The sequence below is a fragment of the Chiloscyllium punctatum genome, chromosome 9 (assembly GCF_047496795.1).
Source record: "Chiloscyllium punctatum isolate Juve2018m chromosome 9, sChiPun1.3, whole genome shotgun sequence".
Taxonomy (NCBI): Eukaryota; Metazoa; Chordata; class Chondrichthyes; order Orectolobiformes; family Hemiscylliidae; genus Chiloscyllium; species Chiloscyllium punctatum.
This window is the reverse complement of record NC_092747.1, coordinates 18,897,144-18,912,145: the sequence shown is the minus strand read 5'-3', so window position 1 is coordinate 18,912,145 and position 15,002 is coordinate 18,897,144. Positions and strand designations below refer to the sequence as shown.

Genomic DNA, 15,002 nt, shown 5'->3' with positions numbered 1-15,002 from the left:
ACTCTACAATTAAGAAAGGATATATTGGCAGAGGATGCAATACAAGAGAGATTCATTTGGCTGATTCGCAGAATGAGGAGGTTGTCTTACCAAGAACAGTTAAATAGTTTAGGCATTTTCTATTTTAGAAGAGCTTAAAAGAGATTACTCTTATTGTAACATACAAGATTCTGAGGGAGACTGACAGAATAGATGTTGAGAAGATACTTCCACTTGTGAGGAATCTTGAAGTAGGAGACAGTTACAGAATAAGAGGATACTCGCTTAAAACTGAGGAACAATGGATAGTGAAAAATAGAATTCTTCACACCAGACAGTTTTAAATTCAGTGCTGATGAGGTTTTTAATTAAATGGCTTTAGTGCAAGGTGAGGTAATATGTAATATACAAACTTTGTTAGCATACTAAGATTTTAACATATCAAAACAATGTACTGAGTTGTCAAGCATCCTTTATCGAGTTTCAGAATTCCATCTGAAGCCCTTGCAAAAATCAATATAGTACAGTTATCTCGAAAATGGTGCACAAAGATATCAGCACTCCTACCTCAATTTCAAGGCTGTTGATAGTTTAAATCCCACCTCAGGTATTGAGAAAAAAAACAAAGTGACATACCAGTGCAGTACTGAGTGCTATACTATCAAGGTGTCAATTTTCAAAGCGTTGTTAAAACAAGGACCCATCGGAGTGTCATCAAACTGAGAGAAAATCCCATGATACAAATTCCAAGAGTAGCAGAATTATTCCTGGTGCTCTGTCCAATATTTATCCTTCAATCAATGCCACTAAAATCAAATTATACTTTCAAGAATCATCGCTACAATTTGTGCCATCAAATGTATACTCTACCAGCACTAATCAAAATCTAAATACTGTTGTTTGTAGGAATTTACCATGGTGTCTTTTTGTAACAGAGACTACATTTTAAAAGCTCTTCTTCAGAAGAAAAATGCTTTGGGCATTCTAGATAGTGTAGAAAGTATCTAAGTGAGCCATTCAATCTGTCGAGCCAGCGATGCAATTTAATATGAATACGGTTGATTCTCTGCCGCAACGCTATACTCCCATTCTCTCTTGATAACCTATGATGTCTTTTGTTTATAAAATGCCTTATTGACTGTGGTTGTGAAAGACACTACATAGGCATAATGTTTTTTATTTTAAAATTGATCAAGAATTCTAAACAAAACATGATGCTAGCTGCCCCTTTTTTTATAAATTTACCATATTGATTTGAGAGAGAAAATGAAAGAAAACAGTATATTTTCATTAATACTTTTCTTTTAAAGATGAGCCAATCCACAATACTCTTATATAATTGAGTGGCATATAATTCTTGATTTCTCAAACATATTGACAGCAGAGCGTGCTATTTAATTATACTCTCAATCATCATTTCTATAATTTGCAAGTTCAGAAATGTGTTTTAACAGCACTAATCAAAAGCTAAACACTTCATGTGTTGATCTGTTTCTTGTCTTTAACACTTAGCATGATAAACACATTTCTTACAGCAATTCTTTTCATTTACAGAACGCTCTGAATGCAACAGATGAGTACAACAATGATCGCTCCATCATAGGTACTCCTACATGGCTCACATGATCTTTTCCTATGCGCACAGTAATAAAATTAAAAATAGTTCTCATTATTAGAATTTAAAAGCTGTAGCCTTCCTGCCTTCACAGATAGATCAAATATTTTATAAAAACTACCATATCTAAATTACATGATGGAGATCGCTATACAAAATGTATCTTCAACATCTGCAATTGTGACGTGGTCTTCAACTGTTAACTGTGCTGAGAATTTTTACAGCATCATGTACCATCCAAACTGGAATACTCTACTGTCTGGATACCCAAGGAAACATTTTCAGAAAGAAGAAAAAGTGCCAATCAGTCAGAATTGGCTGGCAATTGAGAAGCTGACTCCGCTGACCATGTACATCTTGTGCATCACCTGCCAGCCAGCCAATCCTACCAATGAGCAATGTACAATTTTTAGTACGGCACCCCAAAATGCTGCTGCAGTTACCAGTAGGAAGAAAGACCTTGCTCTGGGAATATGGTTGACAAGCAGCATTCTTCTCCTTATCATTGCTGGTATACTATTATATGGCTGCCTCCATATTTGGTGTTGCAAGAGACGAGAACGCCCTGAAGGCTTGAGTATGAGCTCTGATCATGCAGGAACACAAGCTTGGAAGACACAAGTGATGGAAACAGCACTTGAAGATAACTTAGATATGCCCTGCAATGTTATTCTCAGTGCTGATAGCAGAATGAGAGAGAATTCTCAGCTGAACACTATAACTGAAAACCCTTTCACTTCAAAAAATGCATTACCATTTCGCACGCAAGATGAGAAATTATCTACAAACAGCAGTAATGAGAATAATGGATGATAATCAACATCATGGTAATTAAACAGCAAACATCTCTGACCAATTAAAGTATTGGAATTTCTGAATAATTTCAATTTTGGTAGTCTGGTCATAGTATTCTTTGTCGGGTGGATTATTTTAGATCAAAATGCTTTTTGGTTGGCTGTCTTTTCCAGTTTGTGGTAATTTTGCATTGGTTTTAATGCAAAAGCCAGAAATGTTCACATTTTCTTTTGGCAATTTACATGTAATTTTATCAAATGCTTATGGTGTTTACATTGTGAATTGGCAGAATTGAAACAGATGTGGAATCTCACCTTTTATTTCTGTGTTTAAATTGGTTTAATTTGTGTGCAGCAATTTCATCCTATTGTATTATTTCCCTGAAGCTAGGTGCTAGTATGTTAAACTGTGAACACCAATATTGACATAAAAATAAAGCAATGTGTAAAGAGTATCAGTTTGTGGCCCATTATATACATTATGCAAGTTTGAAATTTAAAAAAGGGAAGTGAGGCATTTTATTAAAGGGCAATCACAACATTGAAGTAACATAGTCACTAATTTATGAATAAGGAATGATGTCAAAGAAGCAAGAGAACTATCAGCAACAAAATTAAACAAACTAAACCAACTGGCCCTATTTCAACAGAGGGAGTGAACTCTGAATTGAGGAGAAACAATCCAATAGCCAGTTTTAGATGCCACTTCACCGATTCTCTACAATGAAGGACTGAGTTTATCCATTAAATGCCGGTTTTTATGAGAACATCAATTTCAAAAAAGGTTGAAATCTATACAAATTGTATATATCCCTGGACAGGGATATGTAAAGATCAGCATTATTTTTGGTATCTTAGCTCAAATTTAGTCCAAAGAAATGGAATGAAAGTCTCTCAATTGCTGACTAGTTACAGTCCACATTAAATTAATTTGGGCAGTCTCAAACCAATTGCTAGTGTGCATGTTTGCAGAGAATAAAACTAATACAAATTAGGCAATGCCACTTAGCAGTGACAAGGAGGACAAGAATAGAATAGAAATACCACATTTGTGAATAGTATTGTTGGAACAAAGGCTCTGCAGCATAAAATGTTAAATAGGGCATATGAGAGAGGAATGTTTCATGCATGCACTGTGATGCTCAGAATTTTATTCAGTGCTACCCGCAGCAAAAAAATGATTCATCAAAATAAATGAAACAAACTGCTAGGAATATATCAGCTACTGCAGTATAAGATGTTCTAGATATTTAACTGATCAGGCATGCAATTTCCCTTTTCAACTCTTAGCTGAATAACATTCCATTTCTGCAACCATCTTTAAATTGAAATTTCTTTAGTGGCCACTTGCTCAATTTCATAGCAAACTAAAAGCTTCATGAATTCAAATTACTCCAATGGCAGGGAACTTCCAACACATAACTACTAAGATGGTCTTCAGGAGGTGATGTGTGACAGATGATTTTAGCAATAACAGAGGCTGTCGTGGACCTGACACCCCAAAGAATTGAAATTCCATGGAAAACATTGACAGGCAATGCAAGTAAGCTGGATGACCAACTTGAATTCAACTGTAAACTGCTTTATTCCCAGTTCTTAGAGTTCAGCCAAACCTAAAGTACAAGCAATACAGTTAACAATATGATTAAAATTTTGCAGCTTTAAAGGTGAGAGGGATATTTATTACTTTTAAAAATATTAGCAAGTCAATTATCTTAGCAACAGCATCTAGTCGCAGTGAAAAGCAATTCTTCCTTGGAGCTGTTCAGCGATGAAACTACCCAAGATGTAAGGTTACTTGCAAGTCAGATCCTTCAACCACTGCACGTGCTTTTCCGTGCAAAGAAAAATTGAAGTGTTTGTAAACTTAAATGTATTGGTTCGGCACTAAAAAAATAGAGTATACGTTGGTGCAGAGTATTATTTAGTAAGTTAAATGCACCAATTACTTCAATTAAAGAATTTTGCCTGCTCTAGAGACATCAGTAAACCAAATGCAAAGATTAATTTCTCAAAGAATCTCTACAAAATTCTAATTTCTTCACGATAATGGTGTGGATGAAGCAGAAAGAACGCATTTTAGTGTTTGATAGAATAACCCAACCCAGCTCAAGCTTCTTCCACCAATTTTCATGGAATCATAGAATCCCTACAGTGTGGAAACAGGCCATTTGGCCCATCAAATCTAGACTGACTCTCCGAAGAGTATCGCACCCAGACCCATCCCCCCCACCCTATATCCCTGTAACCGTGCATTTCCCATGGCTGATCCTAGCCTGGATTAAAGTGGTGCTGGAAAAGCACAGCAGTTAAACAGCATCAGAGGAGGAAAATCGACATTTTGGGCAAAAGCCCTTCATCAGGAATAGTGGCAGAGTGCCTGCAGGGTGGAGAGATTTTTGTAAAAATCCTAGCCTGCCCATCCTGGAAAAATATGGGCAATTTAGTATGGCCAATCCACCTAACTGGCACATCTTTCAAATGTGGGAGGAAACCAGGGCAGCTGAGGGGAAACCCACGCAGGCAGGACCCAAGATAACAAGGGTATAACCCTTCAACTTTTAATTTTGAATCCGTGTAAACCTAGACGCTTTGAAGTACTCTCATTTCCCCAATTAAGAGTCAAATTATCAATTTCCTTTCATTTGAAGTAACAAGAACTGTATTTATATAGACCCTTTAAAGTGATCAAATGACTCAAGGTTCTTCATGGGAGCCTCATCAACCAACATTTGAAAACAAATAACAAATCTAAGCGAAACAAAACAAAAAAACTGTGGCTCCTGGAAATTTAAAACAACAAATTGCTGGAGAAACTCGGCAGGTCTGGATGCATCTGTGGAGAGAAAGCAGAGTCAATGTTTCAGGATCATTGGGCTCGAAATGTTAATTCTGCTTTCTCCCCACCGATACTGCCAGACTTACTGAGTTGCTCCAACAATTTCCGTTTTTGTTACAAATCTAAGTTGATGGCTTACAAAAGTTGCTCAGAAGGGGAACAAAAGCTAGAGGAGTAGGTTGCAAATGGAACTGAGTAAAACTGGGAATGGTCAAATGGCTAGAAGTTGGTATTGCAGAACTGGAGATAATCATGTAGATAGTAAGGCATTTACAAAAAAAATGAGACGATAAAAACTAGAATCATTAAGATTTCTGTCTTCCTTCACAGCACATTCTGGGATCAATTTTAGCTTACTCCTGCTCTTCATTACAGTCCACCATTTACAAGGCATAAGGCAGGAGCATGATGGAATAATCTCTACTGGCTCAGAGGACTACCGCTCCAATAACACTCAGGAGGTTAGACCCCATACAGGTCAAAGCAACCACTTAATTGGCATCCCATCTATTACCATCATCCCAAGGCATCCTGTAGTTGATAGTAGTAGCCTTTCACCATCCTCTCAAAGGCAATTAGGGATGGAAAATAAATGCTTGCCTAATCAGTAATATCTACGTTGCATTGATAAACAGAAAAGTAAATCGCAGTACTATTACAACAAAAAGGAAATAGAAACAGCAGGAAGGATAAAAACAATGAAAGCTTCTGACTATCTTTGATCTGAAACGTTAACTTTGCTTCTCTCTCTCTTTCAACAGACACTGTCTGATCTATTGCGATTTTCTAGTATTGTATTTTTCAGTATTCCTAAGCATAGTTATATACCAAATATTACATAGAGTGTACATCACCACTATTTCCAATTTCCACAAATTCATTGTATTCAAAAGCGCGATGCAAGGTGGAAAAATGGAAGCTCAGTGAAGCATGGAAAAAAAATACACATTTGGGTTAGTATGGATAAACACATAAAACATGGAACATGGGGAAAATGGGCAAGGAAAGTATTCCGCAAATAGCCAGAAAAGAACCAAGGATGAGGTTGCAAGCAATGTGCCCAACCTCTTGAAACAGTAATCACAACTGCAACAAAGTCTACAAGGACCAAGAGTTTTCAGATCAATATTTCATCAAACGAGAACAACACAGCAGGGAATCTGCAGTCTATATGACAAAACAACTTTAGGCATACAATTAAAACACAGAAAAGCAGGCAAAAGCAGGAGGGAAACATTATTTACAAAATGGTCAATAACAGACACCTTTAAAAAAACTCCAAAGGAAGATGATTTGTTATTTCAATATAGAGAACAAAAGGGAACAAGTTATAATAAATGACAAAGTACTTGGGGCCCTAAAATAGATCAAGATTTAATTTTTGCACTAAATATTAAGTTTATACTGAAGTAGTTTCAAAAAGAATACATCTAAATGTGCTGAAATACTTTTTTTTAAGTGTAATATATCAAATGTATGCATATATGATGGGACAAACTGCCAGTCAAAACTAAAATCACTCAACTCTTGTATGCATAAGGTAATTGGATATGAAATTATAATGAAACAACTGCGCTTCAAATTAATGCCAAGAATGGACATTTGTGAATCATATTAACTAATATACACAAACTGAAAAGTGTTCAATATGGTTTCTGAAAATAGGCAGAAAACATTTATTTTTTGATCATTAAGCAATATTTTAAGACTGTTTGATATGTTACTTTGGTGTTTGGTTGCTTGGAGAATATTGCAACTACAAAGATTAAAAATATACTCAGCATTACTGATGATAGCATTGTATGGCACAAAAACTGTCCCATAATGAAAGCAGTTGAAGGGAGAGTTGATGACCTGGTGGTATTATTGCTAGAATATTAATCCAGCAACCCAGATAATATTCTGGGGAAATAAAAACCAAAAAAAAACCTACGAACACTATAAATCAGAAACAAAAACAGAAATAGCAGAAAAAACTCAACAGGTCTGCCAGCATCTGTGGAGAGAAATCAAAGTTAACATTTTGGATTGAGTAATCATTCCTCAGAATTGAAAGTTCTGGGGACCCAGGTTCAAATTCCACCATGGCAGATGGTGGAATTTGAATTCAACAAAATATCTGGAATTAGGAGTCTAATGATCATGAACTCATTTCCAAATGTCAGAAAAATCGTTCTAATATCCTGCCATCCTTATCTGGTCTAGCCTACCTGTGGCTCCAGATCGACACAGGCAATGCTACTCCAGCCAGTTAAGTTCACATTGCATAAATTAATTTTTAAAAAAGCTTTAGTCTCATCTATTGTTTGATCACCACTCCAAAACAAAGCCTGGCTCTCCATCTACACCATTACACATAAATCACTAACAAACTGGATAATATATTAAACCCATCATATCAGTGTCAATTTTTAAACTTTAACTTCCCTATTCTTTTCCCATAATCCTGGCTGAATTTTCCATACTTAAGTACATATTCAACACTTTTGTAATTTACTATTGCATCTGCATTCACCACCCTTTCAGGCAATGCATTCCTTCATATTTGTGGAAAATTACTATTAATAAAATAATTAACTAATAAATTAGTAAAATCGTGTGACGGTTACAGCACAAGAGGAGGAAATTCAGGCAGTCAATCTCTCCGGCTCTCTGCAAAGGTAATTGAGCTGATCGTTCATCTCTGCTTTTTTCCCCAAAAACCCAACACTTTCTTTTACCTTCAGGTGTCAACTCAATTCCCTCTTTAAAACCATAATTCAATCCGCCTTCCACATATTCAAGCAGTGCATTTCAGATCTTAACTGAATTATTGCTGCACTAAAAAAAAAACTGCTTTCTTATTTCACCTTTAGTTATTTTGCTGATCCCCTTAAATCAGTCTCCTTGAATTCTTGATGCCTCTGTGTAAGGGAATAGTTGGCTCTATTAACTCTGCTTAGATCCAAGTTTTTTTTAAACTGTATCTGTCAAATCTCTTCTACGGTTTCAAATACAAGTAAAATACTGAGGTGCTGGAAATGTGAAATAAAAACAAAGTGCTAGAGAAACTTGTCAGGTCTGGCAGCATCAGTGGTGAGACAGAAAAACACTAATCCAATGCATAAGAAAAATATTCACCTCTTCTGTCTAGTTAATTTGTCAATTATTTTAAATGTTTTCACTGGTAACAAACAAAATCATTTGAAATCAGTTTCCCTTAATTATGATCATTGTGTCCTCCTACCATGCCTTGTAACTACCTGAAAGTGTCAATGGGAAAGGCTACATTATCTACTCTCTTATTCTTTAATTCACTCATGGGATGTGACCTTTGTTGGGTGGACGAGCATTTAATACCTGATCAAAATTCAAAACCTCACACTGGCAAAAATAAAGCTGAAAGCAAGAAAAGCATAAACTCACATGAATTATTAGGCAGCGAAAATGTATAGAAAAACTTTTCATATGCGTTTTCAGGGAACCAAAGTATGAAGTAACTGCTGTGTAAGCTTTTGCAGTAACCAATCAAGAATTAGCTCCCAAATTTACTCCATGGTTTGTGAGCTTGTATCTTTTCAATATTCAACTATCACATATTTAACGTTGTTCACTCTGTTCCTCAAATCGTAAGCCATGACAACCAAATCCATGGGGACATCTTCCACCCCTTTGTCAGCTACCATTGGACTGAACCAAATTTTCACAATCAGGCATCCTATTTGATTTACTCTGAAATTGGCAGCATCACAAAGGCGGCTTCCTTTATCACCTACCAATTCAACTGTTACAATGCTCCCCAGCTATACGACCATTGTCAATGTGCTAAATATCAGTTCATTCAAAATGCAGCAGTTCATTTTCCCACACATCCATAATTACTGTATTTTCTTCAATATTTGGTTCCAGATTTTCCAATGTCTCAAATTGAAGGTTCGGATCCTTGAACTGAATTCCCTTCCTGACCCCATAAAATGTTTTCCCTTGTAAGGGATATGGGTGCAGTTGGCAAGGTAAGTATTTATTGCCCATCTCCCAACTTCCCTCGAGTCAACCACTTTGCCATTGTTCTGGAATCACATACAAGCTAGACCATGTTAAGGATGGTAGATGCACAAGTGAATTACATGTAGTTGGGTTTTTATGTCAATTTGATTGTTGCGTAATTACCTTACTTGCTTTTTTTCTAATTCCAGCATGAAATTAATTTAAATTTGGCAGTGATGTGCTGAGCTTCCCTATTATTGAGGATGGGGATATTTATAAAGCCTCCACTTCCTGTTAGCTGTTTAACTGACCACCATTCACAATTGGATGAGGCAGGAGTGTAGCGTACGGATTAACCAGCAGCTGACTCACTTTCCTCCAACTGGAAGTCTTTTTTCACAAAAGGTAGAACCATGCTAACCATCAAGCATTTTTAATAATAGAAAGTCTCTTTATTTTCTGTCATTCAACAATGAGTTTTTATTCTTGGGGATTCTGCAAATAGATTTGCAATAAGTAACAGTAACGAAAACTGTAATACTTTTCATTCCTTTTTTTAAAATAATGCATTTACAAGTTGTGATTTCGAGAAAATGGTTGCAATTCCCAGCAGTCCAATTTGCAGCTCAATAGGTGTTTCATTAACCACATCTCATCAATTCAAGCCTGCTGACTAAATTCAGCCTAAATTCATTCCTCTTCTGTGGGAGCGCCACACAAAGGAATTGCTGAATACAATAATAATTACTGCAGCTGAATCATCTTATTAAAAAATGCAATCTACCTCCTTTCAACATAAACTGCAGAGGTAAAAGCAAGCACAGCACAAAAACAGAGAGACGAGGAACTAAGAATGAACTCAATATTTTATCATACATTATAGATACACAGACCAAGTACAGAAAAGTCTCAATTATGTGAATGAGGCAGGTGGGCGGGCGGGGGGGATTTTGTTCAGATAACTGATTGTTCAGACAATTGACCTGATCATAAACAAGTGGTAATTTATGAGCGCCGGTTATCCGAACATGTCTCTGTTATCTGGCAATGTACGCCATAACGCCACTTAACTAAATGCTGAGCTGCCTAATGCAATTTTTATGGGACCTTGAGATCTTGTTCGGATAATCCAAAATTCGGATAATCGAGGTTGTTCTGTATTCTGCTCTAAACCGACCATTTTAAAATTCTTATCCTTGTTTCTAAATCTCTTCATGGACTTAGTATCAATCAACCCAATTCTGTGGCCTTCATTTACCCTACAATTCTCCAAAATTGGCCTCTTGAGCATCCTTTTTTGATGAAAGGTCAACAACCTGAAATATTAATTCAGTTTCTTTCTCCACAAATGCAAACAGGCCAGCTGAGTACACTCGGCATTAAATGATTTCATTCTATATTTCCATTATCTTCAGTTTTATTTTAAACTTTTTGTTTTATTCACTCCATTATTGGCATCTGTACCTTCAACCACACAAGTGGTTTTCTGAAATTTCCTTCCTGGATCCCTCTCCCGCAGTAAGTCATCCCTTAAACCCTAACTAATTGAAAAGGCTTTGATCATTGGCTTAAAATGTCTTTTTCTCAGTATCAAATCTTGTTTCATAAAGTTTCTGTTAAGTACCACAAGGTATTTTACTAAATTAAAAGCGCTACATAAATGAAACAGCAAAACAAGTCACTAACCTAGAATTGGTTCTTATTTCAACTTGGAAATAATGACCTGAAAGACACAATATCTTAGCTAAGTTGTTATTTTAAATATAATAGTACAGCACATCTCCAGAAGTTAGTGAAGTGGACTTTCCAAGGCAAATTGGGCATGGTGTATCTTTGTAATTTACAATGTCTAGGTTGGTGCAAGGTGGCCTATCTAGGTGAATTTTTATTTGACTCCTATAGGTGTTTGATATGACTGAGTGGCTCACTGATCATTTTAAAAGGCAGTCAATCACATTAGTTAACCATAATCCTACCATTTTGACTCTTTAAACCCAGTTACAACTTTCTTCCATTCAACTTGACTAGCTTATTCTTGAAGCATGGACTCAATTAGCCTATCCATGCCTTCAGTGTTTACCTGGGCTTTCCTGCCTATGTTCCATTTGTAAATTTCCAGCAATCTATATCCACTTGCAATCTGCCTTTACAAATTGCTACAATTAGCAGAGCTTAGGGGACACAGTAGTAACTACTCGGAAATTCTTTGGGACTTCATACTAAGTAAAAAGCACAGTGATAGGAATGCATGATATTGCTTGGAACTATTTTTCCAATCCAACGTGAAGGTCAATAATGTCTTTAAAATATTTAAAGTCCGAGGACAAGGAAATCGAAAGAACATACAAACTTAGAACTTTACTTGAACTATTGTGTTCTTTCGCGGGTACAGTTCCAGCCTTAAGTTATCCTAACTTCTGGTTGTATACAGATGCTGACCTCACATACATAAGCCCTTCTTCAGGGCTTATGCCCGAAATGTCGATTCTCCTGCTCCTTTGATGCTGCCTGACTTGCTGCGCTTTTCAAGCAACACATTATCAGCTCTGATCTCCAGCATCTGCAGTCCTCACTTTCTCCTTACATACTCTGGCCCCATACAGAAATGTCTTACATCCTGAACTTTGTTTCTCCAAAACTGCAACAGCTTGCATAAATCCAATGTAAATATAGTTGTATCCTAATACAACAGCACCCACCTCTGAGTCGGAAGGTCAAATGTCCAAGATCCACTCCACGTTAACCCACGTCTAATGTGGGCTAACATCAGGGCTGCGCTCTATTCAGACATACCGCATATTGACTGACATTATACGGAAAGGATTTTGCTAGTTCAGACATAATCACAAGATGGGAGAAAGATGGATTTCCTGAAAGCAGTGGGACTCAGCCTAAATTCCAGTAGGACACAATCAGATCGGTTTTAAGGATGTTTGTCAGCTCAGCATGAAAACATTGATCACTGTCTTAGAGAAAATGTCAGTGACAGGGGGACATAATAACATCACCTGTGGGCCAGTGTGCACCACCAGAATGATTAGTGGCTTTGCAGTAGATGTCATTACTGAAACCACAGCCCACAGTGACACCTGATCAGCACTTCATACACACAAACTGTCACCAATCCTGTCTCTCTTAGATTGGTCTCATCAGCCATCAACAAAAGTACATCATATGGAACTACCTCATTCTCATATGCAATGATTTTGCTGCATATCCATTATGTTATGTAGATGGAAGGTTGCATGATGATATATAAAATCCCCTGGCTGTCACTCATTTGTCATGCAACACCATCAAATGAGGTCACTGGTTCTGATGCTGAATATGTTTTAAGACTGTGGAAATTGGACTATCTTGCACCTGCCTAAGGAACATCACTGACTAGATCCGAAAAATTTTAATGTAATAAACTCTTATGAAGAGTTTTAGCATGTCCACGGAAGTTACTATGTAAATGCAAGTTTATTATTTAAATACAGAATAGACTTTGGCCTGTGACAAACATAGATAGCACATCAGACAATTAAGACCCAGTAATATACACTCAACTACACTGCTATTGCCTATTTGTCTAAACTTAACTTTTTCTTCCTTCCAACAGGAGTTCAGACTGCTAGGTTAAACACACCAATGCAGCAGTCAGATGTATCATCTCCCCCTATAGTGTAAGGCACACAATCACTTTTGGAGTGGTTTGGAAAGCAGTATCCAGTAAACAAGCTTTTACAGAAGATGAGGGAAAAGGAAAAGGTGTGGAATATTCACAGAAATACAGCTAGAAAGGAAAGTAAAAACACTGTGCAAGAAAAACAAGCTAGTGGAGAGATTATATACATATAAGGAATGAGAGAAAGTCAAACAAAGCCAGAAATATTGGCAGAGAAAGAGAAAAAGAAAAAGAAAACAAAATAGAAAAAAAGTGAAAGACTGAGAAAAGTAACACTAACAGTGAGGAAGAAGTGAAGACAGTTGTATTAAGGTTCATTTAACGCTCAATGAGATTCACCTGAAAGATTCACCATACAATATACAATTTAACAAATAAAATATATTCCCAGTCTACTGTGGGAATAGCTATAGAGATGTGCTACTACAACTTTGATAACTGCTTCATGTATTTTGTTCAACACACTGATTTTCACAATTATATTTTAGGTACTCTGTTCATTAGAGAGAATGCTCATTGAGAGATCTAAACCACACTTGGTTTGTTGATATCTCCTCAGAATGGAAGAAACTCCTTTTACATGGTCAAATAACATTCAGCTGATTAAAAAAGACAGGTTCCTTCAACATTTAATCAGTGTTCAAATGTGGTTTTATTCAGTCTCTCCAAAATGAAAACAATTAAAATAAAGCGATGTAGAATGCACTAACCTTAGTTCCATATAAATACTGAGGCTGTGCATTCGGTTGTTTATCTCTTTGAAACTCTTGAGAGAAGGGCAGCACAGTACGCACAAACCTGTGAGAAAAGGAATAATAATTAAAGACGCAATATGTCACTGAAAGCAACACATAAGTGTTATCACATCATGGCACACGGTGCAAATGCATTCTAAATAAAACAAAAACATAAAATGAAGCTCTTCTATAGTTTAAACAAATATTGAAGAGACCAGGAAGATCTTGGATTCAGTCCTTCGGTTTAAGCAAAGTTAATGATAGTGGTACCAGGGATAGGTGACTGGTAGAAATCAGTATAACTGCCTCTACCAGTTGCTGTTACAAATGATGAGTTAGGCAATGGCATTGCTGTAATGTCCAAGACTAATTTCTCAGGACTTGGGTTCAAAAGCCAACCAGGATAGCTGGTGGAATTTAAATTCAACTAATAAATCCTGAACTAAAAATTAATCCGATAATTATGACACGTGTCCATATGCAGTAAGATCCAGATAACATTTAAAGTTGGGCTCAAGTAACATGTAATATTTGTGCCACACAAGTGCTGGGCAATCACTATCTCCAACAAGAAAGAATCCAACATTGCTCCTTGATATACGGGGGCATTCCAATTGCTGAATTAATACACAAACAACATCTCAGATTCACCACTGGCTGGAAACTGAACTGCACCAGTCATACAAACAATGCTACCACAAGGTCAGTGCTTAGGATTTCTTGGCGAGCAATTTGTCTCATTTTCAACAAGGCCCAAATCTTCCAGACTAGTGGAAGTAGTGGCAGAATCTTAATGCCATTGGACGAGTAATCGAGAGCCTAGGATAATGTTCTTGGGGTGTGGATTTTCATCCCACCATGACAGATGGTGAAATTTTAATTAAAAGTCAAGCAAAACATCTTTCCCTATTATATTCAAATTACTTTTATTAAAGGCTGCACACTATTTCTACTCAATCTCTTGCCATATGTAGATGGCAATTTTTAATGACTCACGAACAAGGACATCCAAGTCTCTTTGAAGTCCCAACACTTTCTAGCTTCTCACTATTTACAAAAATCCCAGTAATTCTGCTTTTATTTTTAATTCATTTGTGTGATGTGGCAGTCATTGGTTAGGCAACATTTATTGACTGTCCTGAGTGGCCCTTGAGAAGGTGGTAGTGAGCTGTCTTCTTGAAGTGCTGAAATCAAAGCGCAGTCGGTAGACCTACAATGTCCTTAGGGAGGGAATTCCAGGATTTTAATCCAGCAAGTGAAGGAATGACAATATATTTCCAAGTCAGGATGGTGAGGGGCTGAAGGGGAACAAAAGTTGTGGTAATACCGTTTAGCTGTTACCCTTGCCCTTCTAAATGGAAGCGACTGTGCGTTTGAAAGGATCTTTGGTAAATTTCTGCTG

The 15,002-nt window shown here is 36.8% G+C and overlaps 1 protein-coding gene across 2 annotated transcripts in view; it reads right to left on the bottom strand.

Annotated features, from left to right (window-relative positions):
• cyfip1 (cytoplasmic FMR1 interacting protein 1) overlaps positions 1-15,002 on the bottom strand; it is a 185,653-nt gene that overhangs the window by 67,405 nt on the left and 103,246 nt on the right. For both annotated transcript variants that reach the window (XM_072576968.1, XM_072576967.1), the window contains exon 23: positions 13,574-13,661. In XM_072576968.1, the coding sequence (XP_072433069.1) occupies positions 13,574-13,661 (88 nt within the window). The remainder of the gene's footprint in view (positions 1-13,573; positions 13,662-15,002) is intronic.